We start from the raw sequence: 19723 nt of genomic DNA on the forward strand, positions 1-19723 counted from the left end.
TTTCACTTATTCTTGACAATTGCTTAACTGAAACTTGTTTTTTTCCTAGGGTCTGAGAATGGAAATGTCACGAGTGTTACTATGAGTAAAATAAACGGATGACAGCATTGAATTCCTCTGTCTCCTCAGGTTCTGAATCATTATTAGGAATCCACACTAATTGCACTTCATTATGCCTGACAGCTTTTATATGATACTTTTTTCTTGTTGGGGTAAAGAGAAAGCACACGAAATTGACTGAACAACAAAGCAAATGTCTTTGAATACAATAACATGCAAAAACTTAGGTAAGGACTTAGTAAGAAATTAGTAAGAAATTTTCTCATGAAGAAATAAAAACAGAGAGAAATTAATTGAGACCCCTCAAATGATCCCAGAAAACTGAGGATACAACTGCACAACCTGATGATACGGGCAAGATGCAGAAACTGCCAAGGGTGATAAGAAATAGTGACAGAGCATTTTAGCACTCTGGGTCCAGTGAAACACAACTGGTCTGTTTCTGAAACATGGCAGGCTGAGCTTCAAACATTATCAAAAGTCAATAGAAAAAAAAAAAAGGAAAATAATTATATGGTCTCCTAGACAAAACAATCTACAGCTCCCAAGTTTCTTTCTCAGCCATGATAAGTCAATCCACAATTAAAGAATAATGAAATGGTTTCTGAAATGATGTGGAAGAAGCTTGGCAACACTATCAAGCACCTGACAGGTACAGATCTGTTGATAGAGATGTTACAATTACCTACAAGCGGAAATAAATCAGCACTTAAGAGCACAGGCTATGGGTTTAAGCTTATTTCCTCCTGCTATTGGGATATTAAATGATCTTTCATCCTACTTTGCAGTTTTTGTGAGTAACTGTATCTTCCTTTTGTGACCATGTGCTGATATTCTGGACCACTTCCCTCATCTTGATTCATCTGGCTTAACAAACAAATGCACGACACACAAGGATGCAGGGATGCTGTCATTTCATGTTGGCCTAAGGTACGCAGATTCCTTTTATTTCCAGCTTTGATATTGATACCAAAGCAGAAATTCTTGTTACATAAACAAAATATTTACACTCAGTCCAACTGAGGCTACACCTACTTATTCATGCAAGGCCTTCACCTCAGTGTGTGCCACACTTAAGGACCTTTAGAAGAAAACATGAAAAGTAAAGAAAGAGACCTACTGAGTATTTTCTACCTTACAAACAAATGGGGGAAATAGCAACAAAGCTGTCAGTAAAAAAAGCTGCATCCCTAATGCTCCTTCTAAAGACATATGTTTAATCATAAACAAACCATGAAAAGAGACTAAGCAAGCCAGAGGAGCAACATATATAACTCAATATTTAGTGGTTTGATGTCCTTTTGGAAAGCATGCCATTTCAGATTGCTACAAATCCAGAATAGCTTCTTACAGATAAAAAATATCCTGCTGCATGAGATAGTTCAAGTATATTAAACACAGTTTGAAAAAATACCTTCTCCAAGAATAAGAATCCAATGAATATATATAAAGAAAAGTCACTGCCTTAGAAGTTCTAAAACCCTCCAGCACATCGTTTGGTGTGTGCAGGCAAAAAAAGAAAACAGTGTGTGTATTTTATGCATATGTATTTGTGTGTGTGCGTGTACACACATCCTGCAATAAAAAAAATACGGAATTCAACTTCAGCCTTAGAATGCAGAAGTCAAGAATGCTTTGCTCTGTACGTCTTCTAAAAGGGTGCTCATTTCTATCTAGAAAATTCAGTGCATTGATTAAGTTTTTCCTTGTATAATTCTTAATATTCTAAAGAATTTTTACAGGGCATTTATGTCTCCATGAAACATAAGCTAAGTTACTTACCTTTCTTCCTGCTAAAAGCACGATTCATGTTTAAAAATCTACCCAGTCAACGATATTTCAGGGTTTGGTTTTTTCCTCCCCACTTTAACCTGCAGAACAACACACAAGAAAACAGAAAATTCCATTATTATCGTTGAAGTTCTATTTATCTTCATATTAAAGACACTGTGAATGATCTTAAGAATTCCAAAACAATTCTGAGGAACTGGGGATGTGCTTTGCTGAGGAAGAACTATCAGCATTGAGAAGACCTATGTTCAAAATGCCCAGTGGTGCTTCACACAGAAGGACATTATAAGGTTCCTTCAAGATCTTCTTCCGAAGATTTCAGAGGCACAGAGCAGGTGGTATTATACATATACATGAAGACAAATGCAACACACAAATAGCTTGGAAAGAAAGCTTTAAAATGAATGCTGACTACAAGACTCCATAAAAACACTCAGTTCACATTTGCACTGCCCTGTTTTGTGTCATTTAGGCTGCCAGATTATTTCAAGCTAGGCTTTCGTCTCCACACGGGCTTGAAACTCGGGGAAAAAAAAAAAAATCACAATATATAGACTCTTCTTCCCCCAGGGACTCAGTACTGAAAAAATTGCCTTCTATCAGTGCTACGATCTCCTTGCTCCATTTACCTCAGATTGTACAGTAATTTCTGTATTTCCTTCCCTTAAAAAAATGGATACACTCTTAAATTCTTATATAATTTTTGAATTTTATTATTTACCAACATAAAAAAACAATAAAACCCACTACATCCAAAACTATTCAAGACCATTCTATTCTGCAGTGTAGAGTTTTTTCTTTTACAACCACATGAAAAGATATTCCTATTGCTGATTTTCATTCTGTTCAGATCTTCCAACCAGAAGTTGCACCAGTGCCCTTCTCTACTTTTCAAGCAGTCTAGTCAAAGAAAAAGAAAAAAAAGGGGCATGGTAAAACCAGAAAATTAAAGCACTTTGCTATCAGATGATTTTTTAATCAGCTAGAACATTACCTTTGCCTTGAATAAAAACCAAACTTAGGCCAGTATTTCAAATGTCAGCATTAAGATGACAAATTTATTTAAGATACTTTATGCAGCTCATGAGTCCTTGTGGTACTCACCCCTCTTTTTCAAGTAAGTTGAATACCAATTAAAGCAATTATATCCAAATTTCCACGTAAATATTTGATATTTTTCAAATTAGAACATATGGGCAATTACAGCTAAAATAAAACCAACCCAACAAAACCTCAGTTTTATTTTCCACTAATCACTGATGCAGCAGGACGACTTCTCCCCACAGTCCTGTGAGAATGAAGGAGAAATCCCCATTTACTTAAACTAGCATACGACCAACCATTTGTTCCTTAAAGCAGAGGTACCAGATCACTTTTGTTTTACAGATGGTACTGAGCATTTAAGAAGGGAGGACACAACACAATAAGCACAGGCAGGACTTATCCATGCAGTTTCCATGCCATGATTCAGATGCAAAGCCCGAAGAGCACATTTGGTGCCCAGCAGTTCTAACAGCGAGGCTGCAAGAGCCTCATCCACCTGCACAGCCATGCCCTGCCCTCACTGTGGGCAGCACCACATGGAAAGCTGGGGGTACATAGGGGTCAGTGAAATCAAAAAACACCCATGAGGGCTCTGAAGTTCTGGGAATGGTTTTAGCAGCATCCCTGGAAAGGGCAGTGGCATGACTGGGGGAATTCCAACAAGCATCAGTGTCCCCAAAAGCTGAGAATGCACGAGTAGCTCTCCTGGCAGGGCAAGTACAGTGTGGGGCTTTCACCATTGTAAGAGAGGACAGTCAACTCAGTTGAAATAAAGTAATAAGGAAGAACATTGGAATTGCAGCTTTTAAGCAACTACAAGTGTGTTTGGCTTACAGGTTTAACTTGGGCAGCCTATTAGATATGCTTAGGATATATAAGCAGTAGCCAGTAGCAGAACTTTGCTCAGTATGTTCACCCTCATGAACTATCACAGCCAGTTTTGAGTAAAAAGAGCTTCCTTTCCCCTCTAAGACACCTCTGGCAGTTGTCTTGCACAGCGCTAGGCCAAACACTTCAGTTCTCCTCCACAGTAGAATCAAAACACGTCCTTTTTCGGAATGCGGGTTTTTTTTTTTGTGTACTCCTATCCCCATCCAAGAGCCCGCTAAGGAACATATTTGAGATGGTTGAGATGCATAGAGCATCTTCTAAATAGAAACTCTGCAGCCACATCACAAGGCAGCTGGCTGGCCATGTTTCTAGAGATCACCATTCAAGTATTTTGTTTAAAGCACAGCATAACTAAGTATATGTTTCTTCCTCATGAGCAAGGATATATTACCATTGAAGTAACCTATGCTAATAAAAGCCAAATTTTGTTGGCTACTTAGCTAAAAATGGGCAGAATTGCCAAAACTATGTTCATAATTTCAATTCCAACAAAACAATATCCAAATACAATTCCAACATAATTTCAATTCCATCAGTAGAACAAAACACAGATGTGGCTTACGCAACAAACAGTATCAAAGCACTTAATCAGTGTACTTCCACTTCACACAGAAAATGTTATTAAATGGGGAAACAGAATTAGCTACATGTAACCGCATTTACAATTCCCTCAAACTCTAATGCAAAAAACATCAGCAGCCTCTCAGATGCTGAAAGAGCAGATGATTAAATGCTCCATAAAATTTTGCTGCTTACAAAAGACCAACCCAAACCCCACAAGGTTCGTTTCAATCTCCTCAGCTGCGCTTGGGGCAGGAGGGTGGTATCGCTGTCGTATGCAGCACTGGTAAGTTTTCAATCAGAAAAGCAAAGTTAAGTTTAGACATATCCTGCAATATCTTTGTTCACAATATTCCAATGACAAAGAATAAAACTCTAAGGACTAAGCGAGCTGTTCTCTTATAGTGGATGGTAGACAGGTTTTTTTGGCAGATAACAATTGTGTTTCTGACAAATCTTGATGCAAAAAGCCACTGGAACAAACCAGTCTGTTAAAAGCTTGTAAAGAGCCAAAAGGAAGGCAAGTCAGAGAATTCCATTTTGGTGCAGGGAGCCCTGGGTACAAGGGGAGAGTCCTCCCTATAAACCACTTGACTTGCAAGGGTAAAGCAGTTGTAACAATCAGAGGCATTAGGGAACAGGAATGTGGACCAAGCCATTCCATTACTCATCACTCAGGAAGACACACCTAGGTAAAAAATGTTTCTCCACCTTACTATGAACAGTTTTCTTCAGCTTTGTCCAGAAACCAAATCCTACTGGGAACAGAAAACCTGTATGGGATTTCACAATATGGTTGACAAAATGCTAAGAGTTCTGACAGACACAAACTAGGGAAAATCTGGGTAATATCAGGTTATTTCCTTCAGGACACAGAGAAAAGAAACAAAATGAAAAAAGAAAGAGAAGGCTTAGAAAATAATTGTATTACACTAAAATAAATTTCAATAACAGATAAACACCCTGAGCAGGAGGAGACATGACACCCACAGTCTGAACACTGACACGGGCATATGTCCTGGGCAGGTGAGTGTTGAAGCTGTCATATCAAATTTTAGGTAGTCACAGGGAAAGCAAACACCATCTTGTTTCTGTTCACTGTCATTAACCCCTTGGTTTTCACGGTGGGGTGCTGTCACAGCAAGGAGGAAACTGCAGAATGGCAAGGGGTGCAACGAAACAAGTGGCCTTGGTGACTGTGGTGTTGGCAGGTATTTGGACTGGGGAGTGCAAGGGTGGCAAGATTTGAAGCTGATATTACTGAGTAATTACTTTTTAACACTGACAATCATGTGGGTCGCTGTCTCCTCTGCCTGATGCAGCAAAGGCAGTGAACAATGAAGTGGAGTGGCAAACTTCCAGCTGCCAGCACAAGCGGCTGCAGCCCTCTCTGCCTGCTGAAACAACACTGCACTTCCACACAGGCGTCTACACACGCCTGCGGGCTCCTTCAGAATGCTGGGTTTTGATATGTTTTCTAAATTTAGAGCTGTATCAGACAAGCCAAGAGAACATACTTAGGAAGGGGAAGAAACAAGCTATGAATGCAACTTGTCTCCTTTGTCTCTTATTTGCTCTAAGAAACTGGGTATTCCTGAGGACTTCTATGGGGCTTCCCCCACGGTCACGCCCTTTGAATGGCATGGGCTATAACAATTACCTGGGCTGAACCTTTTATTGTATTGTCTTTTTCATTTCACAAGTATTTACAACAAAACCTCCCTAAAAACTCCAACTTGCACCCATCCACTCCCCTTAATAAAAATTAAAAGCCCAGTCTGTCCCTTCCCTTTCACATACATACAGTTTCCATACAAAGGCAAATTTAGCTTCAGAAGACGTGAAAATTCAGACTCTTCCCCCTCTCAGATCCCAGCCTTTCAAGCATACTGGACAACATTCCTTAAAGAATGAAGCACAAAATGTCTTAAATCCTGTTTCAAAGGGCCACAGCACACAGGAATGTGTGATTCATTGACTTGCAATGAAGCTTAAGCTTATAAAGTTATTTCTGAAGGTAAGATGACAAACTGGAATATAATAACAGCTTTGTAAGTATTTTTCTGATTTAGACCAAAACTCCATGGAAACATTGCTCTAATATGATATCGGGCATAACAGAAAACAAAAAATTATGGTAATACAAGACTGCATTACGTAATACACGAACCCAAGTACACATCTTAATATCAGGAGGCACTTTCCCTTCCTTTTGTATGAAGGTAACTAAAACACTAACTTACCACAACCCGTTCTCCTCTGAAACAGTAAAATCATCAGAAAATGACACATCAATGAACATATTTCGGTGCAGACCCAAACCTGCGCTGTCATGCTTGGAAAGCAGCAAGCATGTTCAGTTGTGGTTATGGAAACACATATGCCCTTTATGTTTATAAACAATAATAGAACAGTCTGTCGGACTGTAAACCACAACAGTATTTAAATAAAATTTATCAGTACAAAAACTTGCAGGAAAAATAACTCAAAACCAACACAGCTCTGTGGGCTTCACCAAAATTGAAAATCTTTCTGTCAGCTAAAGTTCTTATCCTATGTTTGTGCTTTATAATTCACAGAAGCACAAATGGAGTATATAAAGGAAAACATTCAGACACTGGAAAACTTTACTTTTAAGGTTTTATCCATCACATTTTCAAGAACATTCATTAGCCAGAGCCAAGTGGCAGGCCTACTTTGCAGCTGAAGGTGAATCTGCAGAAATAAAAAGTTGCTTGTAGTTTTTCAACTATACAGAGGATGGGGCAGGGCAAACTGGTAAAGAGCTCGTCTTCTATTTAAAACTCGTATCTTCCCACCACCAAAGCAGATCCTGCTGTTCAGATGACAATATTCCCAATGGGACAGAGCCCAAACAGCTCTGCTGGCCCTCGAGCCCGCAGCCAGGGCACCATGTGAAGTGCGCAGAGGTGTCACTGGGGCTCACCTGGTGTGAGTGAAGACAGAAACGATGTGGCAAACACCAACACAGCTGGAAGCCACGTTCCTGAAACAGAGCTCACCTTCTAACATACTGACTCTCCTGTGAAGGGGATGGGCAGGAACACCCCAGTCTGAAGGCTAAAGACCTTCCTGTGGTCTGAGATCACCCTGCTCTCCCCAAGTTCCTGAAACCACCAGGAAGGCAGAAGAGTCACACATGCCCTGTATTTTTCTTCCCCTCTCTCAAGCAGTATAAGCCTAGTACTGTTGTGACAAGTGCTTTTCAGCCCACAGCAAGAAGCTTTTCAGACTACAGGTAAAGCATTTCTTATACAGAGATCTGCCAAAAAAGTATTCACAGAAACCAAGGACAAGCAGACAGCAGTGTTTTGCTATAAATATCAACATCAAAGATAGTCCAGGAAGCAGAAAATCTATATGAAACTCATGCATTTCATAGCAGTTTCCCACAAACTTTTCTAAGTCAATTTTCATTTAGGAATTTTTTATTTCCTAAAATAATCTGTTCCTTCCAATAGGAAAAAAAATCAGAATAGAGATAAATAAACAGGTGACAAGGGATATCACTCAGACAGCTGACAGCAAAAACAATTCCTTAGGCAAGGTTATCACTAACTTTTGTTTTACAGCAAGAAGAAATATCAGCATCAGTAAATATAACAAGAATAAATTTCAGTATTGAAATAGAACTATGAACAAAAGGTGTTTAAAACTGTTGCAAGCAACCATAAATCCTCAGAAAAGTTACTAATGGAACAACCTTTAAAAACCCAGACAAATAGAAAATGTACTTGTTCCACAAAAATTGTTCTCTAGATGTCTTTTAAAGCATTAGGAACAATGTAACTTTAAGAAATATTGCACTTCTCTGCATATTTACTTGTAAACAATTATTTTTTATTATGCTTAATTATGCTGATACGTATTAGCGGATTACATGACTCATGGAACAAACTGAAGTTTATACTCCAAACAAAAGGAGCAATTTCAAACACAAGGGCATCCTCTTCTGCAGAAACCGGTTCTATTGTTTGGTTCATTATGACAGAATAATCATAACAAGATATAAGAGGAGCTTTCTTTTTCCTCCAGTCCACAAGCACCAGTGAGTCAAACCTGAAGGATTTCAGTCATGTCAGCCTAATTCTTACTCCACTGTACAAGAACTTAAAAATGTCAGATGCTCAGAGCCAGTAGAAAGGCTTTATGCACGTTATCTCCCAAAGAACTCAAACATGTTCATCTGCTTCAAAAAGATGGACAAATGGCAAACATCTTGCTCACTTGCAGACAAGAGGGTCTGTATTTCACATCCCATTAGCAATCTGATCAACTAGGTGGAATCAGAACAAGATTTTTGCCTGTCCTGCTATTTTCAGATGGATGGCAGAGCGCCTGGGGAGCTTTGTGAGTGTCCTGGTTTTAACAGCAACAGAGTGAAGTTCATCACTGGCGTCCACCATGGACAGGTAAACACAGAACAGATCTTAAAAATAAACCTGTTCTGGTGGAAGGGATAACTGGACACCTGAGCTTTTGACTCACAGGAGGAATAATTTTCCAGAATTTCCCACAGAGTCCTTGCTTGGATGGATACATACAGATGAAAGAAAGGTATTCCCGGACACAGAGTATGGTTACTTCTTTGCTGGCATCACGTTTCTCCTTTGGAAGAGCTGACTCCTCTACAGCAACCTAGAGAACCTATTTATTTAATTACTGGCACATTATTTTCAAACCCTCCCTTGTATTTTCTTTAAGGGGGAGGGAATGTATTTGAAACTTCCATGTCTCAAAACAGCAGCAATTTTTTGTTAACCTTCTGAAATTTTTCCAGTTACATTTATTGCATTAATTTCATTTTCATAATTACATTGTAAAAAGTGCTCCTGACAGAAAAGGCAGAGACCAAAAGACTCATTAGGTATTCTGAAGGTAAATCTCCAAATAAAGCACACCAATTTTAGAAATAGGTTTAGATCCACTTAGAGTAAAAACTCATCATATTTAGCTGATCTCTTACAGAGGCACAAGAGTTTAACAAAAGGCATCATTTTTCTATTCTACCAAAGTATACTTGGCCAATCTTGAAAAGTGCATCAGACATATCATTGTGCACATACACTCAACAGGGCCCAGAAGACCGCTTCATGTGCTTCCCTCAATGTGCATTAACCTTAATTGAAGTTCAGAAGCTGATTACTGATGTTCAAAAGATGATTAAGATGGAGTGAAAACCCCAGATGTCTGCTTAGACAAAAGCAATCAAGAAAATTCTGGGTAGGTACCAGGAAACAACCTGCAAGAGAAGAATAAGGACAAATGTGCCTTCATCTCCCCACATAAGGCCCTGTATTTTCTTTATTCCTGCACAGAACACACTAGATGTTTTCTTTACTGCAGTCCTCTCAACAGGCTCATTCCAATTTATTATAAATGCAAAATGAAAAAAATTGTCACCTTTTATCCAAGGCATATGAACTATGACATTCCACATGGCTTCTTACGTCTTTGAAATCAGTTTGAGGTTTTTGTTTTAAGTGTAAAAGCTTTTGGGCTTTTGTTTTTACAGGGTATATTTTTTACAGTAAAAGATCAATACAAAATTAGCAGAGATCATCCTCTTATAGAAATGAATACAATATGATATCATTATTTAAACCTATTTATCTGGAGGACTTAAAGTCCATACTTTTATACTTTAATTTGGGGACCCTTGTTCCACAACTGTCCCTCAAAGGAGAGCCAGAACACATAGCATACAGACTGCTATGCAGGCTATATATGCTGGCTTTCTTGTCTCTTACAGTCCAATTCCTACCAGCACTTACCTCCAGTGGTAAAGGTTATATAATGAAAAAAATCACTATAATAAAAATTTCTAATAATTTATTTTTTCATAATCAATTTATTAACATATTACATACTTCTGAAACAATGACATACAAAAGTGTCATTCACTTCACAAAGACTTAAAATCCATGATACTGAACACAATCCCTTAAAAGCAATAGATCCCTATAGGATCTATTGATTTTTTTAATAGGAATTAATAAATCCCTATTAAAATCAATAGATTTCTCATTAATGTTAATACATTCAGATTCCTTGCTTTAATTGGTTAGCCTCAGGGATAGCATTAAGTTTTATTTATACAGATAAAATGGGCTTTATTAAGTGATTTCAACAGTTTTCAAAATTGAGAAAAGTTGTCAATATCCATTTTCTCACTTGTACTAAATGAATCTTGGAGGGAGTATCTTCAAAACAAGATTATATTGGGTTTTAGGCTTTATCACATTATATTCCTTGAGCTTATCTGAATACAGTCTGAAGAATCCAACCATTTTGATAAGGTTGTGGTATGAAATTAAAAGCACAGATATGAAAGTGACACAAAAGCATGGGAGCCAAAATCCTATTTGTGACAAATTAATCTCCTCATCACTGCCTTTTAGATCCAGTGTATATTCAAACAGGTAATTACAGTGTCTATTCAGGAGAAACATTCAGGTTTTACACACCACTACAGTTATTACTAGTCTTATTTCAAGATTTTGGCAAGTGATCCATCCCAGAGTAATTTAGCAGAAAGTACTGACATACAAACACATAATAGAGTTTCTAAGCTAGCAAGTGCTAGCTGTATTTTCTAACACAGTTGGGACTAAGGAGAACACGTAAGTTTTTAAAAACGTGAGAGATCAGCAGGTTTAGACTGAAACGCTGATCCCATCACAACCAGGATGGTACTGGCTCCCTGGAACTGGGACAGTTCCACTCCCTGCTCCAATTAACATCCATGTAGTTGAAACGTGCTGCAAGTCATGTTAACAGCTTGTTCAGCTTCACATAGTTTAACATCCTCAGTGAGGCAACCTCAGTATTTGGTAACGAAAGACTGCCTTGTCCCACCCTTTACAAGCATATGACACTTGACTGTGATCCTTAAACCAGTGCACACAGCAACTCCCTCCCCAAGCAGGCACCAATCCGGGCTGAACCTCCAGAACCAGAGGAGAGAAAGAAATACAGAATTTTCCTCCTAAGTATTGGGAGGTAATTTAGACAATTGCTAACATCACATTCTGTGGCTGATTCCACAACTTAATGACTGGAGGTAAAAGAAGAGGGATGTGAAAAGTAGGTACCAACATCTGTCATGTTTTCAAAGAAAGAAATTTTTAAGCTACCCTCTTGAAACCTGGGGGGAGTGGGAGCACAGGGAGAAAAAACAAAAACAAAACCAAAACAACACAAAACCACAAAACACCAAACCTCAAAGTTCAGAAGTACAATGTTTAAAAAAATGGAAATAGACCCTTGGCAGAGTTTCATACTGAATAGCTTAAATGCCCATGCCAGGCATTTCTTTTCCTTTATTTTTGTCTCCAGATCAGAGATACCAGCTCTGGTCTATGGTTCTGGGTACAGTAACTAGATTTGCAAACACTGAAGCAAAACTATGATAGTTTCACAGCACCTCAGTCCTTTAATAAGCTTCACTACATCAAGGTTTCAAGAACTCAGTGTATGAATTCACAATGTATCAAATGTGACCCCTTTTAAGTGAGATTTTCAAATCTGTGCAGGTGAAGACTGCAGGCTAACTGAACTTAAACTCTGTTCATACATCTTTAACATCTGTCCCTACCAGTCGGCACCTGAGCCCCCAGAGGTGCCTGACTTCCTTGGAAAGCACAGCTCGCAGGGCTAATAGCTGTCCTCCTGCATTAACAGCACAGCTTCACCAGCATTCACTGACTCCTTTCATGACACCCCTGTAACACGCAGCCAGAGTGAGGCCTCTCCTAGATAGTTATCAACACTCTGTTTCAAGGGGAGAAACCACAGAACACAAAGTGCACTCACGCACTTGAGAAAATGTTTTTTTTTTTCAAAAGCCAAACCTAGGAATCAGCTGATGAAACAAAAGCAGCACCATCAGTGTGAAACCGCAGCCTGTATCCCACAATTACACCAAACCACCTGCTCATCTTCCCTGCTCATCTTCCCTGCTCCTTCCCACAATGTACATTGACATTGCTGATTTTATGAACCACAAGTAACTGTTCAGATTCCTTAAGTTACTTCCAGGACAATCACATACAAATACTACTGGTAGTTGCCAAAGAAAATTAAATTACTCACTGTTTTGGATTCATTTACAAACACAACTTCATGAACACTCCGTCAATACTGCTTTTCCAAAAGCCTTTAATGTTGCTATACAGTCAGAGAATGACAATTCAAGAGAGCAAGTTGTGCATTTCTACTGGTATTTATGTATTTCACAGTTCATTTCAAAAGACATAGCTAGGAGTACTGATGAAAACCAAGCTTGTGTGAAATTACCATCCTGAACAGTCTCGCTTCTACTGCAGTTGCAATTTTTTTGGTAAAAAATGAGCATAAAGCTAATAATTGAGGAACGCAGCAACATATGAGGATTGCTTTAAGAGGGAATAGTCATTACAGGCCAGTGTTATAAATATCCTGCTCAAACACATCACATCTTTAGCTACAGTTTTCCATACTTGTCTAAAACCCATTCAGTTTTAATAGAAAATTTATGCAAGGAAACTCAAGCAAAGCTCATTCTTCTTTGGAAATTGCTTTACTACATAGGCACATACATAGATGTGCACTCTCCACTGTCTCCTGCAGGTGGACAAAAAAGAGTGCTATTGAATTCTTTCATCTTGGACTCTGCTTTCAAAAAAAAAACAAAGCAGCCAAAGAACAGCAGAATCAAGATGACTTGAGAAAAATTGTGTTTCTCAAAGAAAGAAAACAGTAGCTCAGTGTGAATACCAATGTAAACTACAATACAAATTTCCATACCTAAAGAAAAAATATGAAGAAATATGGGGGGATGGAAGAGATGAAAATAAAAGTGACGAATTAGAAGTTTCCTCACAAACTGAAGGCATAAAGCATTATTTAAGCTAGAAGAGAAAATTACATGTGAAAATACTTATATGCCCTGATAAACTGAAAAGAAACTGAAGAGGAAATAATGTTGGAAGCTGGTAGTAATGAAGACATGAGGTACTACAGTGTATTTGTGGATAGAAATTCCCCATCTCTCTGCCAAACCTCTGCTCCTTTTCCTTCACTTTGTTTATGACTGTGACATGCTATGCTTGCCTTGACAGAAGTAGGTATTCCATCTTTCAAATGGTCCTAGCTGACCATTCGAGCTGAAATTAATCCGTTGGATATTGAGAGCAGCTCATGTTCCCTGCTATTGTTCTATGAACAGGGGATAGTTCCTTGTGCAAGGTCCTGAACAAATGATACTCTTGTTTTTCATTTAAGAAATTAAAAAGAGGTTCTCCTCCAAATGCCTGGAATAAAAGGAGGAACAATTCGTCACCACACCTTTAAATCTGCTCAAGCATCTGCTTTAGGAAACAAGCATGCATTTACTATTCTATTCTCTTCGCCTATTTGTGGCTATTGTGAAACTTTGGATCAATTGTGGTTTTATTGCTATTTTATGACATTAAGTCAATATCTTGGCTGCCACTGTATTATTTAAAATATTAGCAAGATTAAGATCTTGCAGACTAGTCTGAATGCGTGATGAAAGTACAGGCCGGCCCTGTTACAAAGCTTCCTGGCAAAAGGATGGCACCTTATCAAAGGGGGTTTTTTCTGCTGTTTTCGGTAAAAGGGAGCAAATGCACAGACAAAACCCAGTAAAAGTTGTCTGTGTATACTCCCTTGGGTTACTTTTCATGAGATAAACAGTTCTGCCCTGAATTCTCATCCTCATATCACCTTCAACTTCATCTCACAACTCACATTAAATACAGGGGTCTTTTTTGTACACAGCTGTATTCCAGCACTGTGTCCAAGGTTTCCAGCACTGAATATTCATTCACATGAAACCAAATCTTTGCTTTGCTCAGGGTCATGAACAACCTCACTTGTGACATTTACATCTATTGATCTGCCTGTTTTGTGAATACTCCCTCACAATATGTTGATCAAAATCATAAATTGATAGTTCATTGCATTAGAAGACCTGCACTTTTCATCTCCAAGTCAAAATGATTGTTTTTTACTCATACAAAGAATCACCCTTTACACTTGTTTTTACTTCTCTGTATTGTGACAGTTTCAAATGAATACTTTTTCAAGGCTCAAAAAGTCAGTAACCAAATTGTATAGAATTTGTTTGGTGATAAATGGAAAGTTGCTGGCAGACACTGCTACCTCCCCTTGTCGAAAAAGTTAATTTTGAGAACCATCTTTATTCAGTAGACTGCTAGCCAGAGATCTGTGCATCTTCATCAGCAAAAGTTAATAAGATGCATTTCTGCTGTTGAAAAGCTCCAAATTGGAACACAAAGTATGACCCTGAGTGCACTCCTAGCTGTATAATAAAACAGTCTGGTCACACTGGCAAATAAAAAGTCAGTCTTATCATGTTATCAATCAGGGATATTTTTACAAGCAATAAGATCCCCTCTCCAAAGCAAAGAAATACAAAATTACAGACTTGACTTTAAATTTGTAACAAATTACCATTTTGACTCAAGGTTAAAATACCATATTTTATCTTTTTCTTGTCAGTAAGCCATTATCTGTGCCATTAAGATGGCTTATCTGATTAACAGAAATTCTCTAAACTGCAGTAAATCATTTCTCTAAGGTGAATAGCAATTGACTTACTAGAAAATCACCTGGTTTAACTACCAATTCTTAAATATCCATAGAGCTGCCACTATCGCAGTATTTGACACCTTCTTTAATCACAAAATAAAGGCTTGCCACCTTCATAGCTCACTTTCATTTTATAGATGGGAGGGCAGAGACACAGAGACTGATGTTCAGGAGAGACATTTCTGCCCCCATTTAGCACTCAAGGATAAAACACTGGAGAGACCAAATTTACAAAAATGTATAAAAATGCAGAATCCGGTGCTGGGAAGCCAACACCTGCAAACAGAGTCTGTGTTTTGAGTGAACTCCCACAAAGTAAAACAATCAAGAGGTGTAGAAGAATATTCAGAAGTATGTTTTAATTTCGAACACCTCAGCGGAGGGAAGGAATGAATGGAGTTTAAAGACTGGCAGTTTTAGGTGAACACTTGTTCAGGGATCTGCTGGAACGTTGTGTGAATGACAATTCAAACACACAGAGCCTTAGTGAAGGAAAACTGCAAAAGCACCGAGCCACACCACTGATGTAAAGGGGGCAGAGAACTCTTCATAGACCTCTGTAACTCAGCAGCCACCCTTCGGGCTGTCACCCCGAGCCACAGGAGCACTCAGGTACAAATGCCTTTTGTAAGAGTCTTGCATATTAATGTCCCAGTATGGCGGAGCAAACACAGGATAATGGACGTGCCAGAGAGCTACTTTTGGAGCAATAAGTCTGCAAAAAGGATTAAATTCACCCAGGAAAAGAAAATGTTCTCAAAGAGCAGATGCAGGCAGAATGTGGAAGAGGGCCTGTGACAGAATCCCTACCTGCCACCACAGAGCCATGAACCTCACAGCAGAAGCTAAAAAATTAATTTTACATACCGCTAGTCTTCATTTTTATTTTTTTTTTTTTCAAAATGCTTTTAGTATAGGTGTGACAAACTTCAGAGATACTTCAATATTTTTTCCAAAAACTGTCCTAGTGTAAAAACCAGTGACACAGCAAGCCTTTATTTTCTGTTATTCTGCATCATTGAAACATGACCTATTTGGGTATTCAGGTCTGATATCCTTTAATTTAGGGGTTTTTAACAGACCAAAACTTTAATGTTCCTGTCAAAGTAGATTTTGGGTTAAATTTAGAAATATTCAAATTACATTTATTTAGAATTCTCCTTCGGTAGGATTTTTCATCTTCATCTCAAATCCCATAGTGACTTAAAAATGCAAAATATAGATGTTTTAAAGAGTATATATGCTGAGCAAGGCAATTAAGTATATTTTTATTCATGGCTAAATCATTTATCAAGTTTTTGAGTTGTCAAAGTAGAGACTTACTCTCAAAACACCCACATGTTTGCTCACACTGTTTTTCAAACATTTGTTAAGTAGCTGGCCTTTGTATTCCCACTCCAGGAGCAGGTGAAAGTGTCCCAAATACCAAAAAAAGTTAATAAAAATCAGAAAATAAGGTTACGGGACTGTGGTAGAATCACTTCTAACTGATCTAGGCCTTCGAATACACTTTGAGAAGCTCCAGTCTTCCCACTCTTGCACTACAACACAGATAAAGCTGAGCATGAAATGGAGGCAGCAACTTCCTACAAAAAGGAAGTACTCCAAATGTCGGCAAAGGCACTTTACTCCTTCAATACTTATGTTAATAATAACCTTTCGTAATTTAGTTAAGGTACTTCCATCTATAAAATAGCAGAATAAAACAGCCTCAAAACCTGGACTGACATAATAAACAAATGTGTAAATTCTCCTGTTCTGGGAGTAAATTACATGCAGTGATTTATAAATATAAAACCAAATACATAAACAATCGGAGAATAAATAAAGCATGAATTACAAGACAGTACCTTCAGTCTTAACAAGAATATTACATGTTTTCATACCAGAGATATGAAATGTAATTATTTCTCTCTCTCATGAGCAGGAAATAAAAAGACTGCAGTTCATCTTCTTCTCCAGGAGAACAGGCAAAAATACAATTCCTTTCATACTTGGTAGGAATGTTAACACTCTGGGGAGAGAGATCTTAAAAATAAAGTAATTTATAAATGAAAATAACAAGTGGCAGCAGATTGCATTTGGAAGTAGAGAATAAATGTTTCAATTTCACATATCATTTAACCAGTGTCAGACAAAAAAAATGACCTGATAAATAATATCTGCAGTGCAAAGCCACTGAGCTGATGACCACAGATGGATTGACTTAAACACAACTCAGAAATATGGAAGAGACTTGCAGTTGAAAACCAGACTGAGGCTTAGATGAGGGCAGCTGTGGAACTCCTCTGTGTACACCTCTACTACAAAGAGTGAAACACTCCACAGAGTTGTCTCACAAAACCATTTGAGGTGGCCTCTGATACTTGGACTCATCTGTTTTACTCCTGGAGAAAAGCACAGCTCTATAAATGCAGGAAGTGAAAGCCACCATGTATTTCCAATAAGCAAGGAATAAACCAAGTAGTTTTGAGGAGCAGTACCAATAGCAGAACAGAAATAACCCAAGTAAGCACTGAAAGAGTGAACAGGTAAATGACAGACATGAGGATTTCTTCCAAACATCCTTCCAACAGTATTTGTGTTTTTTTGGAGGGCAACTGGGAAAAAAGACAAATGCAAGAACAAAATCCATCAGATTTTTGTTTGTTTGCTTTTTCAATCACTGATTACCTGTATTCAGGCTGTTAACAGCCTTTTTTGGCAACCACTTCAGACACACTTATCTCCACCTGGAAATGGTCATGGCTGGGACATCATTTAATTCCTTGTGTCCTGCATAACATCAGCTGGGCTATTCTGCTTGATTACAGCAAATTGTAAAGACTGATGCAGCAGAGCATTCAAAAGCTTTATCAACTGCAGCACGGAGATTCCCTGGCCGCTGACACTTCTGAATGACAGAGCACATCTAGATAGTGATGAAGCCCTTTCTTCCATAGGAGAGGCCTTAGTTCTTATGGTTATTTAAGTTAAAATGGATAAAGCAGCTAGAATTACATCTCAAACATAGCTTAAACTAAAGGGTAGTTATAGTTTGACCGTACATATTATGCCAAAAGGCACTGCAATGCACCCATTTATTTTAATAATACAGCTAAAAGTTGGAGATAAAAATGTTTTAAAATGATGCAATTGCTCAACTTTAAGAGATGCTAAAGCCTAATGCTGAACTAAAAATAACAATAATGCAACCTAGATGCAGGTTAAAAAAAAGATAATTGCCTATAAAGTAGAAATTAATTAGAGATGTGGCACAATCTTCACCCCCCGCACACTTTCAAAAGTTTAATTGCCCTGTGCAAAGGAGTGACTCTCCCAAATGGCAGGATGCCTGTAGGAAAGGTGACTGCAAGAAGCTGAAGGTAAAGCACTGAAACAAACCTGGAAGACATTTTACATTCTGAATCATTTGGCTGCAGCCTTGCTTGGCTCCTTGCCCACACCACAAGCAATAAAGGAACCAAGACAAAGCAGCGCTAAAACCAGTCTGGCAGTTGGGGAGGCAGAGATCCAGCAACAGACAGACAGCAGGGATGTGGGCAGCTTGGCACAAACAGCAAAGCAGAGAAACAGAGCTTTACACAAGCAGATCATGGTTAACAGTATGGAACACACAGATTTTTATGGGTGCACTGAAACTCATGTCCTCTGTAAACAGGATCCACTCTTGAATCAAGAAAATCAAACACACACCAAAAACAGAAAACCGAAATCCAACCATGTGAACACCTTGAAGTTAAGACTGGATTTCACTATGGTTTTTGTAGGTTTAAAGATCTATTAGGAAAGATTTTCAGAATCCAGACTGTATAAATAACAACTCTGCCCACCTACTTGAACACAATCTTCATATATTTTACACACAGAACACTATTCACATGCACTGCACAAATACACAAATGTTTTTAAGTGCTTTAAGGGAAAAATATCTTTTGAATGTACATACTTACTACTTATACATGCTTAATATTGCTTATTAAAACATACTACTTCAAGTTTTTCCTGAGTTGGAAGAGACCCACAGGGATCACTGAGTCCAGCTTCTGGCCTTGCATGGGACAGCCCTGAGATTTCTACCATGTGTCTGAGATAATTGTCCAAAAACACTTCTTGAACTTAGGCTTGATGCTGTGACCACTTCCCTGGTGAGCCTGTTCCAATGCCCAACCACCCTCTGTGAGAAAACCATATCCAACCATGAGCCATCATTTTAGTTATCATCCTGCGAGAAAGAAGGTTTTGTACAGTTTTGACTCAATCACATTAGAGGTACTTTAAAAAACCCAACAATCTAGATGGTAGCTTATGTTTCTTTAAAAACTTTGCTAATGGACTTAAATTACTCACCACCTCACAGGCTGAAAACCACTTCAACAGAAAGACAGCCATTCAAACACTGTAGATGTGATGTTACTCTATCATTAGTCACATAAATAGTTTCACATTTGTTTAAACGCACTCTTGGAGTAGTTGTGCTCCTCGCTGCCTTCTGTCCAAACACTTGCTCCTACGCGTACTGCCCTTCTGTGCTGGCTCAAACAGCTCTTGTAAGCAAACTCTGTAGGAAAAAAGCAAAAACCCCCCAAAAACTGTGTTGCTACAAAAACTACGGTCTGACAATAAACCCTGAAAAGCAGAAAAGCAGCATGACTGTCTCTGCCACCTTCCACCCTGCCTTGAGCTGTGGTACTGAACTAGAAACCTCAGCCTCTGTGTACATCAGAAATCTTTCAGT

At 38.4% G+C, this 19723-nt stretch overlaps 1 protein-coding gene across 6 annotated transcripts in view; it reads right to left on the reverse strand.

The window, feature by feature from the left end:
* Positions 1 to 19360, reverse strand: part of GULP1 (GULP, engulfment adaptor PTB domain containing 1) — a 95405-nt gene extending 76045 nt beyond the window's left edge. For 5 of the 6 annotated variants that reach the window (XM_017729041.1, XM_008630250.2, XM_017729042.1 and 2 more), the window contains exons 1-2: positions 19336 to 19360; positions 1843 to 1931 (exon numbers count right to left, since the gene is read on the reverse strand). In XM_017729041.1, the coding sequence (XP_017584530.1) occupies positions 1843 to 1870 (28 nt within the window). In that variant the 5' untranslated portion in view covers positions 1871 to 1931; positions 19336 to 19360. Of the gene's footprint in view, positions 1 to 1842; positions 1938 to 19335 lie in introns of those variants that run through there. The other variant, XM_017729045.1, reaches the window with a different exon arrangement.
* Between the last annotated feature and the right edge of the window lie 363 nt (positions 19361 to 19723).

The sequence above is a fragment of the Corvus brachyrhynchos genome, unplaced genomic scaffold (genome assembly GCF_000691975.1).
Source record: "Corvus brachyrhynchos isolate BGI_N302 unplaced genomic scaffold, ASM69197v1 scaffold370, whole genome shotgun sequence".
Taxonomy (NCBI): Eukaryota; Metazoa; Chordata; class Aves; order Passeriformes; family Corvidae; genus Corvus; species Corvus brachyrhynchos.